General features: G+C 40.3%; 2 protein-coding genes across 11 annotated transcripts; both read right to left on the minus strand.

Moving 5' to 3' along the window:
• Positions 1-213: 213 nt before the first annotated feature.
• Positions 214-4,701, minus strand: LOC144716954 (filament-like plant protein 4). Of its 7 annotated transcripts, none has more exons than XM_078592238.1 (6): positions 4,438-4,701; positions 4,010-4,126; positions 3,694-3,816; positions 2,697-2,898; positions 794-2,615; positions 214-723 (listed from the first exon to the last, which is right to left on the minus strand). In XM_078592238.1, the coding sequence occupies exons 3-6, from the start codon at positions 3,802-3,804 to the stop codon at positions 309-311; spliced, it is 2,550 nt and encodes an 849-aa protein (XP_078448364.1). In that variant the 5' UTR covers positions 3,805-3,816; positions 4,010-4,126; positions 4,438-4,701; the 3' UTR covers positions 214-308. The 7 variants fall into 7 exon arrangements, with proteins under 7 accessions (XP_078448364.1, XP_078448363.1, XP_078448368.1 ...); XM_078592237.1 differs by having other exon boundaries at positions 3,694-3,820; XM_078592242.1 differs by lacking the exon at positions 4,438-4,701 and adding an exon at positions 4,263-4,431.
• A 9,181-nt stretch (positions 4,702-13,882) lies between these two features.
• Positions 13,883-19,994, minus strand: LOC144716957 (transducin family protein / WD-40 repeat family protein). Of its 4 annotated transcripts, none has more exons than XM_078592247.1 (13): positions 19,644-19,994; positions 19,355-19,570; positions 17,819-18,853; positions 17,390-17,515; positions 16,969-17,150; positions 16,660-16,891; positions 16,371-16,580; positions 15,665-15,793; positions 15,122-15,190; positions 14,872-14,994; positions 14,645-14,695; positions 14,381-14,570; positions 13,883-14,242 (listed from the first exon to the last, which is right to left on the minus strand). In XM_078592247.1, the coding sequence occupies exons 1-12, from the start codon at positions 19,872-19,874 to the stop codon at positions 14,406-14,408; spliced, it is 2,769 nt and encodes a 922-aa protein (XP_078448373.1). In that variant the 5' UTR covers positions 19,875-19,994; the 3' UTR covers positions 13,883-14,242; positions 14,381-14,405. The 4 variants fall into 4 exon arrangements, with proteins under 4 accessions (XP_078448373.1, XP_078448374.1, XP_078448372.1 ...); XM_078592248.1 differs by having other exon boundaries at positions 13,883-14,296; XM_078592246.1 differs by lacking the exon at positions 13,883-14,242 and having other exon boundaries at positions 14,307-14,570.
• Between the last annotated feature and the right edge of the window lie 2,439 nt (positions 19,995-22,433).

Consider the following 22,433-nt stretch of genomic DNA (forward strand, 5'->3'; position numbering starts at 1 on the left):
TGGAAAAACTGAAAATTCGGGGTCATATGCTTATAATGCATCACGCTTAATGGGCCATACTCTGTAAACAAACCCATTATATTAAACATTTTACTTGATTTGGGCTTCTTCATTAGGCCCAGAAAGTATGTAACAAAATTATTGTTTCAAAGGATTCGGAAAAGTCAACGCGATGGAAAAACTGGAAATTCATATACTTATAATGCATCACGCTTAATAAAGGCCACTACCATTTCCACCAGAAAATATAAAACAAAGTAGATTTTTTTTACAAGATTCGGATAGTCAAAGAGGACTGAAGGGGGTCTCTAGTTGCGAAGATTCTTCCCCTTGGAGAAGAATTTAGTGAGCCCGCGGCCGGGGGAGGAGAAGGAAGACGACGGCCGGTGGTTAGACGGCGGAATGTTGATCGGCGACCTGGGGATCGGCCCACTCGCCACTCTCCGTGGCGGGCTGAAGAGCGGGTTAAACCCCCCCACCGGCGACTCACCACCTCTCCTGAGGAATGAAGCCATTCCCTCAAAGTCAACGCATTCAGTGGGTTGACCTTCGTTGACCGGCGGCCCGTCCTCGGCCCGGAGGGCCCTCAGATGCCGGCCCAGCAGCGTAATTGTCTCCTGACACTCTGCCAGCTTCTCCGCCGCCGCTGCAATCTCTCTCTCCTGCTTCATCTTTGACGTCACATCGGCTTCCGGCGTCAGCGGTGGCGCCGCAATTTGGCATCTGATGCAGAAATTCAAACGTTAAAAATGTGGTTCTTTATTGATCCATATTAGAAGAAGAATCTGCTGACCTTTCAAGCTGTTCTTCAAGATCTTTGTGGCTAAGTTTCTCCTTCTGAAGGTCATCCTCGAGGCTACTATTTTTTTCCTTCAGCAAGAGGATTTCTGATTCCAGGGACTTGTATGATTCGGCCATACATTTCAGCTGAGTCTCCGAAAGGCCGTTTGACTTGACCGATTCGGCTAAGTTCAGTTCCAACTCTGCCAATCGCTGCTCCATCTCCTGTATTTTCATGTTTGAGCTCTCCAGCTGGGCTTGAATGGATTCTTTCTCCAGTTTCAACTGCTCTATTTCCTCCTGATCAGAGAATCTCTGGTTTTCAAAAGATTCTGCTTTGCTCTCCAGCAAAGTCACCTTGTCCACGCAATCAGAACCACTGACTTCTCCTTCGTTCTTCTCTTGTTCAAGAGACTGAAAGAGGGTGTTCTTGGTGTCTGTGAGAACCGCCGCCAAGGCAATGATGAACCCGTTGAGATCGTCATCTCTAGAAAGCACACAGCGGGAGAAATCCAAGGCTACTTGCTCAGAAAACTCACCATTGGTTTCCTTCAGCTTCTCTATTAGAATAGAAACAAAGTCATGGATATGAGAGACTGCAGTTTTAAGTTTTTCATGATGAACTTCACTGGCATTCTCCCCTTGCTTTGAGCATATAAGACTCTTTATATCTTCCAGAAGCTTCCCAAAGTCAAGATTACCTCCCTGCAACTTAAGTACAGAACTTAATTCTTCTAGAAACCTTGAGAGGGGAAGGTCTCCATTGCTGGTGGAGGACAAGCATGCCAGCTTCTCCATCTCTAAGAAATCATCCATTAGGCCAAGACGAGGTTTAGATGGGTCCCAGTAGTCGCTTTGACTGCCTTCTTCGTCAAGTCCGTCCTCTGACACTGAAGTCAAACTTGGTGGGTCGCTTCCATTCCGATTCACAGAGCTTTCCACGTCGGGGGGTCTTGTCTGTCCTTCCAGTTGCCTAAGCGTAGTGGCTGTTCTAGCACTGAAGTTCCTTGAAGCCTGTAGCTCATTGTTTCTCTTAAGTAAAGCCTCCCTCAACTGCTTTATCTCCTCTTCCATGGCCAGGGAACGGACAGCTAGAAGCTCGTTCTCTCTGTAGCACTGTTGGACATTGTCGAGAGTAAAGTCGTGAGGCCCGACCCGTGGAGTGCTGTGATTGGATGGCGATCTGGGCCGTGGGCTGCGGCTGCGGCCCAAGCTGTCTGCCTCTTGCCTCATCTGGGCTATTGCGGCCGCCCCGGGGAGCTTCTTCCTTACAAGCCCGCGAAGTCTCTGGCATTCGGCTTCCAATTTGGCTATCTTCTTAACATCTTCTAAGTGCTGCCTGCCAGCAATCTCTGCTGACCGTTGACTCATGTCTCTCTCTTCGTTTCTGATCTCAAGCTCTTTAGATAGGACTTGAGTTTCATACATCAGAGAGCTTATCTCCTTGTCCAGTGACTGGATGCTGGCCTTCAAAACTTCAATCTCTTCATCAGCTTGGGATTTCTCACCTCTGAGTTTGACCAGCTTATGAGAATACTCTTGAAGGGTTCTGGTAACTTCTGCGTTCTCTGACGAGGCATTGACTAGCCTTTGTTCTAACTCTCTGATCCTTGATTCTAGATCGAACTTCTTATTATCCCATTGCATGGTTTTTTCAAGGACCACATTATGCAGCTTCTGTTCTCCCTCTTCCTTCACCGAGCGGACCTCCTTCATGCATTCCTTGAGGGCGCCATCAAGATAGGTGGCTCGTTCTTCTGCGGTGAGCTTCTGCAGAGTAATGGATTCAAGCTGACTTTTCAAAGCCGATGCTTCTGCGTTGGCTTTTTCCCAACCTGTAGGAATTAAAATTGAAAAAAAATTTTCAACAATATTTTGCAAAAGATTAAAAAAATGAGACGTTGTTTGCCGCCTACCTGAGACAGCCTCTTCTGCTACTTTTGCATGCTGACTGACTAAGCTGTCCTTGTTCAACAGATCAGTACGAGAGGCTGATAATTTCTCTTTTAGCGTTCTAACTTCTTCTCTTAAGGCTTTGGCCTGATCTTCTGACTCTACAAGGCTAGCATATCTTTCTTTGGAAATCTGTAAGTGCTCTACAACACCCTTGGAATCAGCCTGCAGGAAGGGACAACGGAAAGATAAAACCCTTTCAAGCGTTGAACATAAGAATACCAAGACATACGCGCCTCTATAACCAAGCATCAGCCTGAATTGACTGAGTTTTTTGGAATATTTGGCTAAAAGCCACAAAAGGAAATTAGAAGAAAAATCACAAACAAATTTTACAAAAAGAAAATTATTCAAAAGATAAACATTATTAAAACCAGCAGCACTCACTCATCAATTCGCTATTAACTTTTCATTCGAAGGTCCAGTTTCCCAATTAAATTTTCAACATGGAACCGGGGACTGATTGAAATTAAACATTATGAATAGGTTCATAATGAATATGCTTGGTCGATTCTTTGATCAATAAAAGAAATGTATTTCATACAAAGAAAATGAGTTTTCAGAAATTAATTTTACATTTTTGATGCTCTAGATAAGAAAACAAAGTAGAGAAGCGACAGACAAAACATAACACTAATCGCGAAGATGAAAACACCAAAATATAGCTTTTACGAGAAAACAACCCATGAAATCAGATAATTAAAAAGAGATGAAAATAATTAAATAAAAATAAGAGCCGAATATTAAAATCGTCGATCATTCATGTCACGTATAAAAATATAAACCGAGTAATCGAACACCTCTATATATGTCACGACCAATTAAGAAAATTCCAGAATTAAAATAAAATGCTTTCCTAATAAAAAACTAGGAAATTCAATCATGATAATATTGTTAACTCGCCCCAGTCTGAGCATAAATTTGTGAACTGAAGATAAAGATAGACCGCATAGAACAAACCTGATCTCCTTGATCTCTCGCCCGACCATCAACGGCAGCAGAAGATGAAAGATTTCCTGATCTAGTTTGATCAGAACGTTTCTTTCTCCAAGGCCAACTTCTACGATCCATGAGCAGCTGCCTCTGGCTTGAGAATCAAACAAGTGGCCCAACAAAGAGTCGGGTTTATGTTGAAGACAAAATATCAGAAACACAGCAAGAAGCATAGAAGGCATATAATATGTCAATCTGATACAAACGAAAGATAAATTTTAGCCGCAGTAATTCAAATCAAAGAACACGGGAAGTATTTACGCTAGAAATATGGAGAACTCACCTATTCCTTTAAGCACACAAAGAACAACTCCATACTCAACGAAAACGGACACCTTGCATCAACCCCAAATTCGTTCCTGTAACCTCGGAATGACTCGCAGACCCAAATCTTTTGATCCTGCGCGCAAGGAAAACATACAGGAAAGCCAGACAGAACGTGAATTTCGCGGTGGGATCTCGAAAAAAAGGATCTACAGGCGAATTACGCAAAGTGCAGCCAAAATCTGCAGACTACAAACAAGTTCAGCAAAAACCGCAAGAAAAACCGATCGCAGCGTCATTGACCGCCATAGATGAAAGCGTAGGCCATAATTCACATCTACAATGCTTTGCAATCGATAGATTTCAATGCATGCGACCGCGCCGAGAGGGAAGACGATGATTTGAAGGCAAGAAAGAGAGAAACGCGGATCAGGCGAGCTTCCTCACCAATCAAAAGAGACGATCGAACGTCGACCAACGACGAATCTATACAAGAACAAGATTGACAAGACGACGTCTCCGCCAACACGATCACCGCGATTTCTCGCCCAAGTTGATCGAAGCAGCTGGCTCGCTCGGTTCTCGGGTAGTTCCCCTGTCGCCACTCTCTCTCTCTCTGCACTGAGAACGACGGCAAGAGAGAGAAACACTCCTGAAAGAGAACCGCGCTCTCCTCGGAAAACTGTATAAATCCTTGCGAAACAATCCTCCCAAAGGACGACTTTTATTGCAAACTTACCCCCCTCTGGGGGCCTTATCTATAGACGAGTAAGAGTAACATTACAAATTTACCGGGGGGGGGTATTATTATTACGATCATGTTAAATTTTTAGTCACGGCTTCACGTGGAGTCCTTTGACCGCCCATTATTACACGGCGGTGGCGGCGGCGGTGGCGGCGGCGGCGGAGACTTCTGCCAAGCTTTAACGACGTGGAAAAAATGCAATTTCCTAAGTAGATAATAATCATCGGTGAATATTTATATTATTATTAAAATTGTCGGTTCGTCATCATGGGGTAGATAAAGCATCTGGGAGAGAGAAAATAGGAGAAAATTTATCACGATCGGACGGCTTGGATCGCTCGCCGGGTACTGATGGTGCTTAGGATCGGCGATCGGACGGCTGGAGATTGATTAGTTCCCACGTCGACATCCTCGTGCGGCTGCGTTTCACTCGTTTTCACGTCACTTGTCATTGCGGTAGTGGGTTCCAACGGGCTATCCTGGTTGGCGTAGGGTCGTCGTCAACGACGCGGCGTTGTTTCTGTCTGTCCCAAGATCTATGGAGAGAGAGATATATAGATGGATGGATAGATAGATGGATAGATAGATAGATAGATAGATAGATAGATAGATAGATAGATAGATAGATAGATAGATAGATAGATAGATAGAAATAGATAGATAGATAGATAGATAGATAGATAGATATGTAGATAGATATATAGAGAGAGAGGGGCAATGTGTCTAACCACAAATAGTATAAAGTCTCACCACGCGTACAAAGGTACTATTCCTGCACGGTGTCCCAATTCCTTGGATGAAAGAAAAGAAATGGGATTGCCAAATATAGACCAACAAATCGTTTGATAGATCGACAAGTAGATTTACTAGTAGGCAGCTTAAAATAAGCTAATCATCTGTAAAGAAATGTAGAGATGGATGAATGTATATTCTAGTTAATATTTGATAAATGGATGGATGGATCAATAGAGAGATAGATAATCTTTTAGGAAGTTTCCTCGGAATCTATAAATTAGGCCTCAGTAATTGGATCTGAACGCTTCAAGTCAAATGTAGTTGAACCATGTGATTGAAATATTCCGATGAGACAGCCCATCCAGACATCCACAGTATAACGTCAACTGGATCGAACATGCTGGGTACAGGTCATCCAATGAGATGATGACACGTGGCGGGAAGTGCATGAGACCCAACTGGAAGGGTACAACAGCGAGGAAACCAACGATGTCCCAATAGTAAAATGTGTCTGCTAAGGAAGCCCACAATGGACAAGGTTTGCCTGGAAAGTGCGGATTATACGATGTGTTAGGATCCTTGGTGATCATATTGGGCAGAACGGGGCTGTGAGATGATGCATTGACTGAGGTAATCGCTAAACTAGACTAAAAAAAAGAACACCTTTGAAATAGTAATGGCTTCATTGTAGGGATGGAGGATGGATGGGGAATGATGGTCATGGACGGAGGGGAAAGGATTGAACGGCTGATAGTTCAGTCATATGTTCATCCTTTCATCTATCTGCATTTTCGTCATTAGTCCCTTTCATTTTTTCCGCTACATTGACTGAACGGATGGATGACAACCTCCGTCTCTTAAGCACCCTTTTCTCCCTCTCCCTCTCTTGACTTCTTTCTCTCCCTCCCTCGTCCTCTCTCTCTCTCTCCCCCTCTCTCTCTCTCTTCTCTCTCTCTCTCTCTCCCTCTCTCTCTCTCTCTTTCTCTCTCTCTCCCTCTCTCTCGCTCACTCTCTCTCTCTCTCGCTCTCTATCTCGCTCGCTCACTCTCTCTCTCTCCCTCTCCCTCTCCCTCTCTCGCTCACTCTCTCTCTCTCTCCCTCTCCCTCTCCCTCTCCCTCTCTCGCTCACTCTCTCTCTCTCCCTCTCCCTCTCTCTCCCTCTCCCTCTCCCTCTCCCTCTCCCACTCCCTCTCCCTCTCCCGCTCACTCTCTCTCTCTCTCTCTCTCTCTCTCTCTCTCCCTCTCCCTCTCCCTCGCTCACTCTCTCTCTCTCTCTGTCTCTCTCTCTCTCCTGCTCTCTATCTCGGTCGCTCTCTCTCTCCCTCCCTCTCCCTCTCTCGATCTCTATCTTTCTCTCGCCATCTCTCGCACCCTCTCCGTCTCTCGCTCTCTCTCTCCCTCTCTCTCTTTCCTAGGGATCTGGGATTCAGACAGATCATTCGAACGTTCGATCGGATCGGGCATTCCAGCGAACGAATCCGAACACCGATCTGTCCACTTCAAATCCGATCCGAACACGATCTGCGCGTCTGTTCGAACAAGGTGGCTGTTCGGATCGAATGTTCGAATACGATCCGATTCGAACATGTTGTTCGAGATGAGATTGAATCGAATGTTCGAATCCAGCAGTGCCAGCGGCGCCCAGCGTCGGCTAGTGGCCGCCAGCGCCAGCCAGTGGCCGCCAGCGCTGGCCAGCGGCCGCCAGCGCTAGCCACCGACCGCCCAGGCCGCCAGCGCCGGCTAGCGACCGCCCAGCGGCCAGTGCCTGCCAGCGGCACCCATCGGCTGCCCAGCGGCCGCCAGCTCGCCCAGCAGCCCCCAGCCCCGGCCAGCGGACACCAGCGGCGGCCAGCCAGCGGACGCCAGCGACCACCAGCGCCGGCCGGCCGATGACCGCCAGCGGCACCAGCGGCACCAGCGGCCGCCAGCCAATGACCGCCAGCGGCGCCAGCAGCCGCCAGAGAGAAAGTCGCTGGCGGTCGCTGGCGCCGCTGGCCATTTGTTCAAACAAGTTCGAACAAATGGCAATCGAACACGAACAAACCAAATTGTTCGTTCGAAACTTTCGATCGAACACAGAAAAGGGTCTATTCGATCAAGATTCAAACGATCCGATCCGATCCCCGATGCCTACTCTTTCCCTTTCCCTCTCTTTCACTCTCTCTCCCTCTCTCTTTCCCTCTCCCTCTCTTGATTTCTCTCTTTCTCTCTCCCCCTCTTGATCTCTCTCTCTTTTTCTCTCTGTCCCTCTCTCTCTTTCCGTCTCCCTCGCTTGATTTCTCTCTTTCCCTCCATCTCTTTCTCTCCCTCTCTCTCTTTCTCTCTCTCCCTCTCTTTCTCTCTCCGCCTCTCTCTCCCTCTCCCATTTTGTCTCTCTCTTTCTTCCTCTATTTCTCTCTCTCTGTTCCTCTCTCTCTTTCCCTCTCCCTGTCTTGACTTCTCTCTCTCCCCCTATCTTGATCTCTCTCTCTCCTTATCCCTCTCGCTTTCTTCCTTTTTTTTCTCTCTCTCTCTTTCCCTCTTCCTGACTTGACTTCTCTCTCTCCCCCTATCTTGATCTCTCTCTCTCCTTATCCCTCTCGCTTTCTTCCTTTTTTCTCTCTCTCTCTCTCTTTCCCTCTTCCTGACTTGACTTCTCTCTCTCCCCCTATCTTGATCTCTCTCTCCTTCTCCTGCTCTCTTTCTTCCTTTCTTCTCTCTCTCTCTCTGTGTTTCTCTCTCTCTTTCCCTCTTCCTGTCTTGACTTCTCTCTCTCTCCCTCTCTCTTTCGTCCTCTCTCTCTCTCTCTCTCTCTCCCTCTCCCTCTCTCTCTCCCTCTCTCTCTCTCTCTCTCTCTCTCTCCCTTTCCCTCTCTCCCTCTCTCTCTCTCTCCCTCTCTCTCTCTCTCCCTCCCTCCCTCTCTCTCTCTCTCTCATTCTCCCTCTCCCTCTCTCTCCCTCTCCCTCTCCCTCTCTCTCCCTGTCGCCGTCTCTTTGTCATCTCACCACCATTTTGTTCTATGGCCTGTTTTGTTCTTATAACCCTGTCTCTACCCTCCTACACGACGTTTTACACAACTAGAAATATTGCCATTTTCCCTTCTCAAAACTTTTTCTTTGGCCTTACTAAAATTCTATAGGTGTATTTTTTCCCTTATACGAATCTTTATTTTTATGATATCTCAACTTACATTTTTATCTCATTGTTGTCAATCTCTTACTGCTCTCACTCATCCTTCTAATATCTTCATTATCACTATATACTATAAGCATCTTATTCATATTAAAAATTATCACCCTCTCACCTTATATTTTCCTTGTTTCTCAACCTGGTATTTTTATACTCATCTCCTTCATCTGATTAATCATTATTTAAATAACATTAAATCCTAAATAATCATTCTAGGAAAGACAATCTGTACTCATCACTAACTAGATTTATTTAAATGAGTACATGTTTTTGTTCTTATTTCATTAAACTCAAGATCACCAACACCAAATTAGAACCTTAACTTTTTTGAGTTTATCAGTGGGCACCTTATGCATGGGAAACTTAACCGATCAACTGGATTAAATTGGTTATTTTTTAATTATTCTATATATAAAAATTTTAATTAATAAGGTTGGCCAGTAAATCTTATTGGGCCATTGAAGTGATTAACTAGACTGATACATGGGTTTAGAGGGTGACAGGTGCAAGATCTGTGGTCATTGTTGGATATAATTAAATTATAAGGGCTTTTGTGAAAATTTTTAAATTTGATGTGCCAAGTATAAATGGAGAGGGCACCATTTTGAGTGGCCATGCCATCAAGATATGAGTCCTCCCCCCTTTATAATCCCTTTCTCAAATTTATCCTCTTTCTAGTCATACTAGATCAACTAAATCTTCAAGCAGTATTAGATAATTTCAAGAGGATATCCATGATTTCAATAATTGCACGAAGACATGTAGAGGATGGACACATGCGCATAAAGAATAAACTCTTCTAGGAAGCAAAGTGAGATTAAAATGGGTTTCACATAAGGTGATGTGATCATCCAAAGTTTTATAATTCAATAGAATTCGACGTTGTTGATTTCTACTACAAATTTTTCAGACAATTAATCAGGCCTATATAGCCCAACATCTATAGCGGGAGGGTCCACAACTGCTCACTTCACACCCTTAATTATACTTCACCATCGTCCATGACCGGGACAAAGGACACGGGATGATGATCGTCCCGTCCTACGTCTCATTTTTTAGAGTTCATCTAAATCGTCCTATCTAGAGTTCCTTCTGTCTCAAATATTTTTGTCCACATCCCGTCCCATTGGATAACCATCCCATCCTAGTAATATTGAAGTAATATTTTATTCAGCGAACTTAAATGAAACATAGTGGTGTGATTTGCTTGATGGCCACATATATGACCTTAATCCATCAGAAACTGTCCCTTCCGCAGTCCAAAGCTCCAAACAGGATGGTTATTTCATCCACAGACAAAAAAATTATCCAGTCCAGAGACAGGGAGATGATTATATGTCTTGATATTCGTTTGAACTCTCAGACATGTTGATTTTTTCTTCTATGAATGAAATAAATGTCCCTTCCGCGTCCATGCACTATACCCCTAATGATATGAACTTTTAAACTTATGTTTGTGCTATGCGGGAGTTGATGGCTTCCCTTAGGGCAGTGTATGCTAAGAAAATAATTTGATGAATTTTATATATTTATTTGTGTTAAAATGATCATCTTTGTGTTTTATCTAAGTCTAAATTGAGTAAATCTATTTTTAAATAATATTATGGATTTTTGGCATTTTATGGAATTGTTCTAACATCATGATCATATATATATATATATTAACTTTTGAACTTATAAACTTAGCTGAAGATTTTAATTGGTTTTGAATGGAGTTTTATATTAATTATGATATGGACCATGTTTAAATTCAATTTATCCCAGTGCCAACCAATAATTACCTTTGGCATAAATGCAAATTGACAAGTCAAACACATGTCGTCACAAGATAATAAAATATTAAAGTTAAAAATATATTCGCGCAAATAAATACACATTTGATGAATCAAAGAATGTGTTTTTGACCAATGGGACACTTGTCTTGTCAGTACTTAAATTCAGAACTTCATGTCATAGTCTTTCGGAAATCCAAGGATTATAAGAAATACTAGTAATCCAAGTCATGGATTGATGAGGACATGAAATAATTAATGACTCTGAACGATCCAATTTCAGAATGCAGGCCAATCTAGAATAAGTTTTTGTTTTGTTTCTTTTGTATAGTATTCTCATCTATTCTCTATCATATTCGTGTAGAAAATCATCTTTAAAATACTCTAACATTGGTAGGCGATGTGGAAGAAAGTAAATTCATGATCCATTCACATTTCTCGTTTTGAATTACTGATTGAATTTAGAATGCAAAGAAGAAGTAGTGGGAATCTTGATAAGTCAAAAGTTGTGTTGAAATTATCAATATTAAGGCCCTTGCTTAGTAAATTGGTAATGGCTGAACCACATATACCTGGTATTAAATAGATATTTTCATTCTGAAATATAATTGTGTGGTTTTTAAGGATTTTGTTTTAGTTTTTAAATTTTTACAATTTTGAGGAATTATTTTACAAGTAAAAAATAGAAATATTTATGTTAAAGATAAAATACAAAAATAGTAAAATCACGTACATCTGAGTCAACTTGTTGATGTACAATTTTTTAGCACTATCACAATGTGTTGGAGGAAAAGTGGTTGATGGCGGCCAATGAGCATGGGATTTGACCGATGGCATGTGGTGGAAGGTTTCAACTATGACTTTTCCTACATGACACTTTTTTTACACTCTTGGATGGATCGAAAAGCTTTGTATCTAGACTAACCACTTACATAAAATATAAAATAATAAATTGCTAATATGATTAGAAAATTTGAAAGAATATAAAAAGCTATGTAGAGATAGTTCATTAATGAAGTTGGGTGCTTCTCCACGAGATTCCATTATCCCAGTATTATATCACTTCAAATGAGATTATAATCGATTCTTCAATCTATACCCTAGCTCACATGTAAATTTCAGGATTTGAGTGGCCAGTATTACTTATATCCATATTCTTAGTCTCCTTGGAAATTTAATTTAACCGTTCATTCAAAATTGGAAGGCATCCTTATAAATATTGAGGCATGTAAGACCATATCTTGAATCTACAATTTCTTATAGGCAAGGACAAACTAAAAGTTCTATTTTCCTCGTTATTTTCTTCAATAAGTCATATTTTAATATCCTAAGTCTTAAATCTTAATTGTGATGGAACTATATGTGTCCGGTAAGCTAATTATTCGTTCCATATTTCGTTCCATGTTCATTGACACAATGTATTCATTATAGAGTATGTGTGATGTTTTTAAAGAAGTCCATAAATGCATGATCTAACTCTCTTTAAGCATGTGATCTTAGTATTCCTACTCAAATGATATTTGAGAAGGACATCTAAGTTTTTGATAAAATAACACTATCTAACCTCCTTCATATGAGTGCATGTATAAATGTGGAAATACTAAAGTTATATAGCATCTATTAGATCACATCTGTGATTTCTTGGATCCTCAAGTGAAACGTGTTGAACAACTCAAGTCTTTATCCTCCAAACCTATTCATGTGGTCAATGACCTATTCACGCTCTGTTGTCCTTATTACACCATCCAAATCACACATTGAGGATGGAGAAGAGTTAAGGGGAGGGAAGGAAAATGGGAAGACCTTGAAAAATCCTAACCTAGATGACCTTTGTTCAAGGCTATCCCTAATAATTGCTAAGTGGTTATTTTTCATCAAAACCCTTAAACTTTAAGTATCTCTTCCAATGTCTTAAAGGCCATTTGCATGGGACCCTATAGGCCTATGTATTGGTCTAGTTAATGACTCTAATGGTCAAATAATTTGTATTGGCCTTCAAAATTAATTAACTATGTCATTATATAGATAAATTAATGTTTGGTGAACTTAACCTAATCGAGCGATTGAGTCTTCAACTCGTTGGTTGCCAAGCTATAACTTTTGCTCTAGCAAATAGAAAGGATTGTGTATCAAATCACACATCAAACATGTGTACATATGGTCCCTCATCCACTTGACACTCTTAGGACAACTTAGGGCATGATTGACTATCAAATCCTAATCACTTGTCCAAGTTAGTTCTCAATTTGTTTGGAAATCATTAAATAACACTTCTCTAATATTTCACTACCTTTCTGAAGGACTTCATCGCATTGTTTTACTTGAGCTTTATCCTTTTATACCAAGGTCACACTATTTCATCTTGATGGTTCAATCATCTTTGTGAACTTCCTGATGCACTTAGGCGAAGCCAGTTTAGAGTCCCATGATTAGAGACTCTCGGTCATTGTCAAAGTAAAATTGTCCATCTAAAAGACATTTTTGGTGTCTTAAGTCTAAGGACCACTTACACAAATGTTACATGAATCAACAAAATTGGCATTTTGGTATAGTATCGTTTATGGATTCATAAGCATCAATTAAGTGAATTCTTTCCACTACGTTTTCCTTGTAAGGCTATGGCCTTGATCTATGGGTTTAAGAATGACATGTCCATGCACAGAAAACGATATTCCTTGAGATTATAATGTCAGAAAATTCTTACAAAATATTAAAACATATAGAAAAATCAGAAATATCACTCTAAAAATACAATTTTGTCATTTTAAGTTTGATAATGTGTAATATAACCATTTTGATGCAAATAAACGTACAACTTTATAATATTAACTCTATAATTTATGTGCTATTAGTCATACCATCAACTAGATAGTCAATCCTTCACAAATTGTGCCTCTCCAATTTGTGGCCTCTCTATGCATCATCCTCATGTTTGCCTACACTCTTGCCCTCCATCAATTTGCACATTGCCGTGTACTGGTATGCACATTGCATGCCTGCCCCCAATTAAGGATTTAGCCAAACATCCCCATCACCAGCCAACTACAAGTGCCCTCAACACACCTTGGACACTCACCACACTACTTCAATCTCTGTGGTCTGCCCTAGCCCCTCCTCTTTGATGGCTATTTCCTTCATTTGTCATTGCCTCCATTTGATTGCTGGTAAATAGATAATGTTTCAAGCAATTGATTTGAGGTATTGATAGACAGAGCTACTTGGTTTTTTTACTACGTTGCTGATAGATATTGGTCTTCTCGGCAAAAGTGAATTAGGCTTTCATCATCGCTTAACTTCCAAATTTAATGACTTGATCCGACTGAGTGGGTTTTATTTCTCAGCTTATATTCCCTTATCACACTTTAGTCAAGTCTCCCATAATCCTACATCAGATAGACATGAAGACAAGTGAATAGACGCTTACTTAGAAGGATAGTGGACGAGCAGATTTATCCACTGATAGACAAGTAGATGGATAGAAATATTACTCACTGATCATGTAAAAATAAGTATAAAGACAGATAGATAGGATATGACAGGATTAGGAGAATAAACCTGCGAGACATAGATGTTGCTGAATAAAAATGAAGGGTGAAGAGGCATGTCCAGTATAAATGATAAGGCTGGGAACAAGCTCCACTGCTTTAAAATTGGGCGAGTAGAGCTCTATTTGGCATCTCTGAGCTTGTAGGTAACCAAAGGCTAACCAAGACAAATGTAAGAGCTTGGCTCCCAGATGGGATCTCCTTGCATTCTGTCATTTGACAATAAGCCTGAAATAGCCTCCGCTAGGCCCACAGTAAGGGTTTCTCACTATGAATAGCTCGCCAACCTGGACAGAGCAACGATATGGAAGGAAAAAGGTACATTTTATCTTCTTCTGATTCTGTCAGACGCGCCAAGAATAACTCAAAATTTATACACGGCCGACAGTGTCAAAGGAATAAATAGGAGAACAATGAAATAATACCAGATTAAAGAAAGTTGGAAGCTTGTCAAGGCGCGGCCAACAACTCATTTGAAGAAGCACTCCGTTTTTTCCTCTTCTTCACCTTCTCATCCGTTTTCTGGTCAGCGCGCTTAGCCTGCTGCGATCTAATTTCCAGAAGCTTGACTTTGGCATCCTGGAACAGGGCGTCTGATCGAACGGCCATCATTTCCTGATTTTTTCTGAAGAATTAGTAATTATATTTCAGCCGGGAATTAAGTGATATTGATTCTGTTCAAACTCAACCTTTAGATGGTCCATGGCGGCGAGATTAAAGCCCAGAAGGTCCTTGCATTCCTGAAACAATTAAAAAAATGAATTCCAATTTCTAACCTTACGGGCATTTTGACCCATTGGATCGGTTAAAAAACATACATATAAAGGGCAAATACATTGAAAATAGTAAAATATAAACCGAAAAGATGGTGATTTTCAACAAAAAATGTTTGAAATTCGTATTAAATATGGTTTACCTTGACTTTTTCATGAATGCCCTCCTTCAGAGCAGACAAGATTGGCTTGGCGGCAGGTGTGGCGGTAAGCTGGTTGTGGTGTGTCTGAAGAAGCACTGTAGCCACCTTGCAGACAAGCTCGACCTACAATCAGGTAGCAGCATTCAATGGAAAAAAATCATTAAATTGTCAAACATCCAAGTTCAACTATTTTTTGGGAGGAAAATCAGGAAAACTGAATCTTAACCCAAAGGCCAAAGGCTGGTGTTACCTTGCTTGGAATGCAGGCCCATCCTTTAAGGTAAGACAAAATCTTCAGCGAGTCAGAAAACGTCAAGGACTGGAGAGGAGATATTTCTAACGTTAGCTGACTTTCATGGCATTGAACTCCAAAACAGTACATTCACAAGGAGGATCGAGAGCGACAGTTTTTTTTGTTGAACAAATCGAGTACGACAGTTGAAAAAAAAGCACGCAGATAATTCAATTAATTTCCAACTGAAAGAAGCAAAAGAAAGAAGATTGTTCATTTGGGACTCAAGAGATAGAATTCAAGATCAAAATTATGATTTTGAGTGATTAAATACTCTGTAATTATTAAATGCTCAAAATTTGACATAAACAGCTGAAATATCGATCGAGAACGTCTCAAATAATCATTGGCGTCAGATATTACTTCAAAACCCTCCGTATTTTTTTACTAAATTAATTAGTCAAACTTGCATAAAAAAGACCAGAACCCAGCTCAGGTTTCTCGGATCAATCAATAGATGAATAAGAAAAAGATGGAAAGTAAAATCAACGGGCTTAATACCAGAAGAGTTTGTTCCAAATCGTTTGGATGAATATTGGAGAGTTTGTCAAGAACATAGTCCGAAGGCGGGAACCCATTCATTACAGGATTTGGCTGAAAACTACTCGCCTTTCCTTGCCTTGCGTCCTCCTGCACAAACACACATAAAGTTAGGGTTCATCATTGATGGACGATATCATCATCATCATCATCCAAAAGTCATTGTCATCCTTGTCATGAAGGAGTGCCGATGATGACAAGGACTTGTCATCATCATAGTCATCCTGATCCAGACGAATGATGAGGATGATGACAACTTGTCATTGTTCTCTCATTTTCCTCAACAAGGACAATCTGCCTGGGAACTTGACACTTGACAAAGCCATCATGGTGACAAGGGTAAGCGAGAAGGCTGCTGGCAGCATCCATGTCATTGGCAGACAGGATAAAAAAGTTGATGGAGAGGGCGGCTGGAATTCGCATCAGCTGCAAAGCATGACGGGTTCAGGAAGCAGCAGCGGGCAAAGTAGATCCATCCGTCCATTGTCATTGTCATCTTCCTCTGCTAAGATGAAGGTGACAACGACTGTTTTATAATCATCGTTCTAGTTGCGGACGAGTGGTGATGACGAAGTGCCATCATCATCCTGGCATAGACGAATGACGAGGATGATTTGACCTTGTCATCAAGCATAGCAACCACCACCGAAACAATAAACATGAGTACCTCTATTTCCTCCAGACGCTTTAGTTCCTCTTCAGCAATGTCTAAAGCTTCAATTAGCAGATCAGTCTTTGTCAATGTATCCTTTGTCACTTTTGCAGAAGAACGAGCTGATCCTTCCTCGGGCAGTCCTTGTTTGACCCCAAAGTTAGCCTCTTCAACAGCACTCAAATCAGACTCAAGCATCTCCTCTACCCTCTTTTCCCTCTCTTCCTGCATATTTATGATGAAAAATAACAACTAGGTGAGATCGCCATAAATAATATGCCAAAAAAACCCATTAAATATGAACCTCGGCAGAAAATAGATCATCAGAACGGCTCCAGCACCGAAGAGAACGATCATGAGATCCCGTGATAACAAAATCGCCTTGATGACTGACAGCAAGACACCAAATTTCAGCGTGGTGCCCATCAAGAGATAAGATAAGCTCGAATGTGGCCACATTCCAATATTTGACTAGGCGATCTTTTCCAACGCTGAAAACATAATGCGTATCCTGGACAAATTTCACTGCCGTAACACTGCCACAACCCTAACAGTTAACAAAAGGATACCACGAAAAATAAAAAATTCACAGAAATTGAATCAGCTCATATACCTGTCAGCATGGGCAAAAATAGATTTATGCAAATCACCGAAATCTAAACCCCAAATCTTTAGGTTTTTGTCAGCTGAACCCGTGACAATGATATCCCCATCAGACGAAATATCCATGCACAGTACCGGCAGTTTATGCCCATACAGGGGGAAACTGAACTTCAGAGTGTCTAAAAAGAAAACCTGCGACAGGAGAAAAACCTTGCATTGTTATATTCCTATTTATGCGAGATGAGCATTAAAATACGTGTTAATTTCAAGCAATTCCTATTAGAATAACTCTGCAGTACATATATTTGGCATCAATTGCTATCACACAGCATGATACAGTAAAAGACTGAGGGAAGGAAAAGAATAGGTCGACATATATTTTTTTAAGAAAAAAAATTGAAGTACATAAATAGAAAGAAATCATAACCAACCCTAACGGTGCAGTCAATGAGAGAAGCTGCAATATACTTTGAGTCCGGGCTGACACAAACCACAAGAACATCATCGTTCATCTTCAACGTCCGTACATTTGTGAGAACCAAATGTCCAGAACCCTGCTAAAAAATACAGATTATAAACATTTTGTTTTCAAAGAATAAATTATGAGATGAACGATGGAATAAAACTTGGATCGTCAGAAATAATCACTTAAACAAATATGACTAGGCCCAAAACAGTGTGAATACACTAAGATTCTTTTTCGGGGTTATATCCTTTTTTAGGAAAAAATAAAGACAACTTTTGAAACGTTATGTCAAACTACTGCTCCAATCCATCATTTTTATCTTTATTTCAGTCAGCCACGCAACCACAAATAGTTAATTTTCCTAAATATCTAAAACATTAGGATTATTACTTACGCCACCAGATTTCTGCACTTGATGATACTCCCAGAACTTGATGTCATGATCTGCACTACCAGTAACAAACCCGTTTCCATCTGGGATCAGAGAAATCGACCAAACAGAACCGCCGTGGGCTTCCACAACCTCCACACAGCAACTGCTTTGAATGTCAATGACTTCCAATGTTCCACTCTTCGTCCCAATCAAAGCATATCTATTCCCAGGCAGGAAAACACTACACAATCCATACCCAGATTCAATCGTACGAAGACAAGACCCATTTCCAGGGTTCCAAATCTTAACCGCATTATGACTTGTAGACAACAAAAGACTCCCATCAGAGCTGAGTGAAACACTTCTAATATCAGAACGGTGGCCCTGCAGTTCAATCACATGTGTTCTCTTCACTTCATCTATATTCAAAGAGTAAGTCTCCAAGCTGTTGTTGTTTAAGGACAGGGAAAGAGTAGCAAGGGCATGGGTAGTCGGAGACAGAGGGCAAAATGCTATGGAACAAATCTTCTTGCTGGCTCTCAAGACTTGAACTAGCTTGAAAACATCCGAAACTACGACCGTTGGATTTAGGGCATCTGCAACATTTCCCTTCTCTTTTTTCCTCTTCAACCGCCGCTTTGCCTTGTGCTTGGAGGCGGCTTCATCAAGCACATGGTACAGTTCTACAGTTTTGCCAGCAGCCTGGCAAGCGAGTAGGTTTCCTCTTTGGTTAAATCTGAGAGTGCCCACTCTATCTTTACTCTGCCGCCGGATTTCCCCAAGTGGCTTCAGAATTTCCCAATTGTTTTCTATGTCCGAACTTTGGTCATTTGCCTGATTATCTTGCTTAATACTGTAGAATCTCAGTTCAGGATCAGCCGACCCAGCGACTAGATAGTTCTCTTCTGGATCGGCATCTAGAGACCATACTTCAGTCTGATGCCCACCAATTATCTGTACACAGTGCTGTGTTTCTAAGTCCCATACACGAAGGAATCTGTCCTTTGAGCACGTGGCAAGCTTCTTGTCCGAGTCTAGGAAGACAAGATCAGTCACCTGGAGAAGAAATGAAAGTCAGTGAAATCTTCTCAGGTACAATATAACGAAACTATTCTCCATGGCGAGTGCAGAACTGTAATATACTTTTCATCCAAATAAAATTAATGAAAACAAAAAAATCAATCAAAATTTAATTGGATAGAAAAAATCGTAAAAGAAATAAAATAGTAAGATAAAACCATTTAGGTATCAACCAGAAAATGCCTGCCATCATTTGTTCTGATCAATAAGATATAAAATGGAGAGTCGTTTTCCATGGTCAATCAATCACAAATTCATTTATCTCAATCATTTGCAGGAATTCTTACTAATGTTAATATGAATATGGATATTAGTCCAGGCATCAATATTGACAAGTTTTCCCACACAACAGCAGGAGAATTCTAAACTCAAATTATGTTCTATCCAATTTTTCCCCCTAAATAAACTAGATAACTCTCCTAGTGAAGGTGCGGAAATAATGAAAAAGAAGCTAGAGTAAGAGGAAAATAACCATGCCTGATCTTTGTGACCACAGAGAGAGAACAGCCCGGCTTCACCAACAAGATCCCAGATGATGACACGAGTGTCCTTACTACCAGATGCAAGAACAGAACCAGAACGAGAGTACCGAAGGGCAGACACAGCGCTCTTGTGTCCGTTTAACGTTGTTTCGCAGGTACCCTTCTCGCAATCCCAGATCCTTATACTTCCGTCAGCATGCCCAGTTGCCACCTTCATAAAAAAAAATTCTTTTAGAGGAAACCCATGTCGAAAAACCAAAGATTGATGACAGGAAACGGCTTACAGTGGAGGAGGAGGAGGCGACGGAGGTTATGGAGAGGGAGGGTTTTTGGGTTTCCTGAGAAGGGGATAAGTACTTGGTGCAGACTCCTTGGCGGACGTTCCAAAGGCCGAGCTGGTCGAGAGCGGGGGAGAGGAGGAGCTTCCCGGAGCCATTGTAACTGATGTTGGCATCCAAAGAAGCGATCACGCCGAAGGTCAGAGAGGGCTTGTACCGGTGGTAAAGCTTCACCATCTTCTTCGACCACAAGTGGCGAAAGCGAGGTGTTCTCCTTTCCGCCTCTTCCCTCTCCCCACAGAAGACCGCAGGCGAGAGGGTTTCTGTGCTTCGCTTCTGTAGCCTCTGGGGTTTTAGGGGTCGTTGTCTCGTTGAGATACTGCGTATCACAGGCTACATCCGATATCCGACATCCGATATCCATTGGTTTTATGCATGAAATAAATAGATTTGTTTTTGACAAAAACGTAACTTTAAACCTAAACTTCTGCTACAGTCTCGATTGAGCACAATATCGGTTTAGGTTTGGTAAAACCTATAATTTCAGGCACACGAATCTGAGAATTCAAATTTATAGTTTAAAAATAAAGTCAAATTTAATTTAAATATCTACTTTAGCAGGTGAAGATATCAACTGAAAGCAGAAAAAATCAAATAAATAGATTTTAGTAGGGAATAGTGGTTTTGTTCTCGGTATCGTTTTTTTGACAAAAACCGAAACCAAACTTCTGATATTGTCTAGATTTAGTCAAAGATCATTTTAAGTTTGGTAAAACCTAAAGTTCATGCACATGTCCCGAGACAATCGAATTTAAAGTTTTAAAAAATGAAAGTCAAAATTTAATTAAAATATCTACTTTAGCAGGTGAAGATACCATTTTTTGTTGAGGATAGACTGCAAAAAAAATCAAACACCAAACTCTATTCCTACATTTATTCTGTATTTACCTTTATATTCGTATTCAAAATGTGATTATATTTGTATTATAATTATATTTCTCTTTATGCTTACATTTAAATTCATCTTTGCACTTATATTTATATCTGTACGTATATTTTATTTAAAAATAAAATAAAATATTTTATTTTATTAGTACATATATTTTTAATGCTTGAATAATTTTTTACAATGAGCAAAAAGCTGGATCATATGTGCGCACAAAACAATAACTTATACACTTAATCGAAGGAATGATGCAATAAGTGTCTGATATCATGAACCTTTCATTGAATAATTTCTCTTGAATGATGCAGTGACAGAGCATGAATTGGACTTCCAAGTTTCCTCTTTGAACTAGAAATCAGTACAGAAATCATAAGGCAATCATGTAACCAATTGCAACAATGCCGTCCAGTTCTCCAGGATGTAAGCTTCTACAAGTAATCGGTGAGTTCTACAACAGCTTTAGAATTCTCTTCCCTAAGAGAAATTAAAAAATAACTAAAAATCAAACTTATTTAAAAATACATCGAGAAGTATCAATACAAGGTAAAATTAAAATATAAATATAACTACAACTGAAAATTCAAATTAAAAATAAATATAAAAAATTAAACTAAGGAATGAAAAAATGAAACACACAAAATAAAAATAAATATAAGATGACATAAAAACCAAAAATTAAAAAATTAAAACTTGGAAACAAAAAATGGAAACTGTAAACATTAAAACATCCAAGACTCAAAAATTAACAGAAATAAATTTCAATAATAATTAAAGTTAAACTATTTCAATACTTATATTTCAATAATAATATAAAATAATACAAATTAAAACTTAAAATTTTAAAAATAAATTAAAGGTAGTTAAAAATAAAATAATAAATATTAAAAATTGAAAAAGGAAAATCAAAAAATGAAAAAGTACAAAATAACACAATCACAAAATCACAAAATAGAAAATTAAATATTCAAAAAGTTAAAGTTCAAAATAAATATTTAAATAATAGTAATAATGAAAAGAAAAACTAAAAAAAATCAAAAAGGAAGGAAAATGAAAAAAATCAGAAAATTTAAAGAGAAAAATTAAAACTGGAAAACTGAACATTGTAACTTAGAGAGTGAACAAAGAATTCCAAAACCTAAAACTCAAATAGGTTAAAATTAAGAAATGGAATGTAAAATAGAAACCATAATTTTTAAAATATCAAAATAAAAGATAATATTTTAAAGATAGAATAACTAAATAGATGTAGTTTTCTTAAAAAAAAACAATGGCTTAAAATTCCACACCACCATCCCCTGTGATGGGAATATATGTGATGTAGGACAACGAAGGTAGACGGGATTGACGACGAGGGGTGGAAGATGTAGAACGACTAGGGGAGAGACGACTAGGGGAACGGGTATGACAATGACGGTGGAGGAAGCTAAACGGGTTTGGGTAGAAGAAATAAACAGGCCGCAAAGTTCACACAATCGAATTCGGAAACCTAAAACCGATGAAATGATAGTGGTGCAGCCCCGTTCCTCGTCGAGGCGGGGAGTACTGTCTTCAACCACCGCGACGATGCCGAAGCACCAAATCCAATACTCGAATTCACGTCGCGGGAAATCTCATGAGAGAAGGAATTTTTAGTGGAAGGATAGAGAAATTCAAATCAAATTTGACGGCGATGGAAGAATCCTCGTGGAACACTGGACGAAAACACTCGACACCAAAGAGTTCGGGCGTACCTCAGCACCGGAGTGCGTGAAGAGGTTGTAGGGAATTCTGGTCGTGACGAGACTGGGTGATTTTGGGGGTTGAATGGCCCACTGGACGAGAGGATCTGGACGTTCCAGGCGTTGAACGGC

The sequence above is a fragment of the Wolffia australiana genome, chromosome 2 (genome assembly GCF_029677425.1).
Source record: "Wolffia australiana isolate 7733 chromosome 2, ASM2967742v1".
Taxonomy (NCBI): Eukaryota; Viridiplantae; Streptophyta; class Magnoliopsida; order Alismatales; family Araceae; genus Wolffia; species Wolffia australiana.

Excerpts from the sequence above, each read along its gene's own strand:
- LOC144716954 (XM_078592238.1), bottom strand. The coding sequence starts at position 3,804 with ATGGATCGTAGAAGTTGGCCTTGGAGAAAGAAACGTTCTGATCAAACT. Across the intron at positions 2,899-3,693 it reads CGAGAGATCAAGGAGATCAG|GCTGATTCCAAGGGTGTTGT; the intron begins GTTTGTTCTATG and ends CCCTTCCTGCAG. Across the intron at positions 724-793 it reads CTTGAAGAACAGCTTGAAAG|ATGCCAAATTGCGGCGCCAC; the intron begins GTCAGCAGATTC and ends TTTCTGCATCAG.
- LOC144716957 (XM_078592247.1), bottom strand. The coding sequence starts at position 19,874 with ATGGTGAAGCTTTACCACCGGTACAAGCCCTCTCTGACCTTCGGCGTG. Across the intron at positions 18,854-19,354 it reads TCTGTGGTCACAAAGATCAG|GTGACTGATCTTGTCTTCCT; the intron begins GCATGGTTATTT and ends TTTCTTCTCCAG. Across the intron at positions 15,191-15,664 it reads ATTTGGAACAAACTCTTCTG|TCCTTGACGTTTTCTGACTC; the intron begins GTATTAAGCCCG and ends TCTCCTCTCCAG.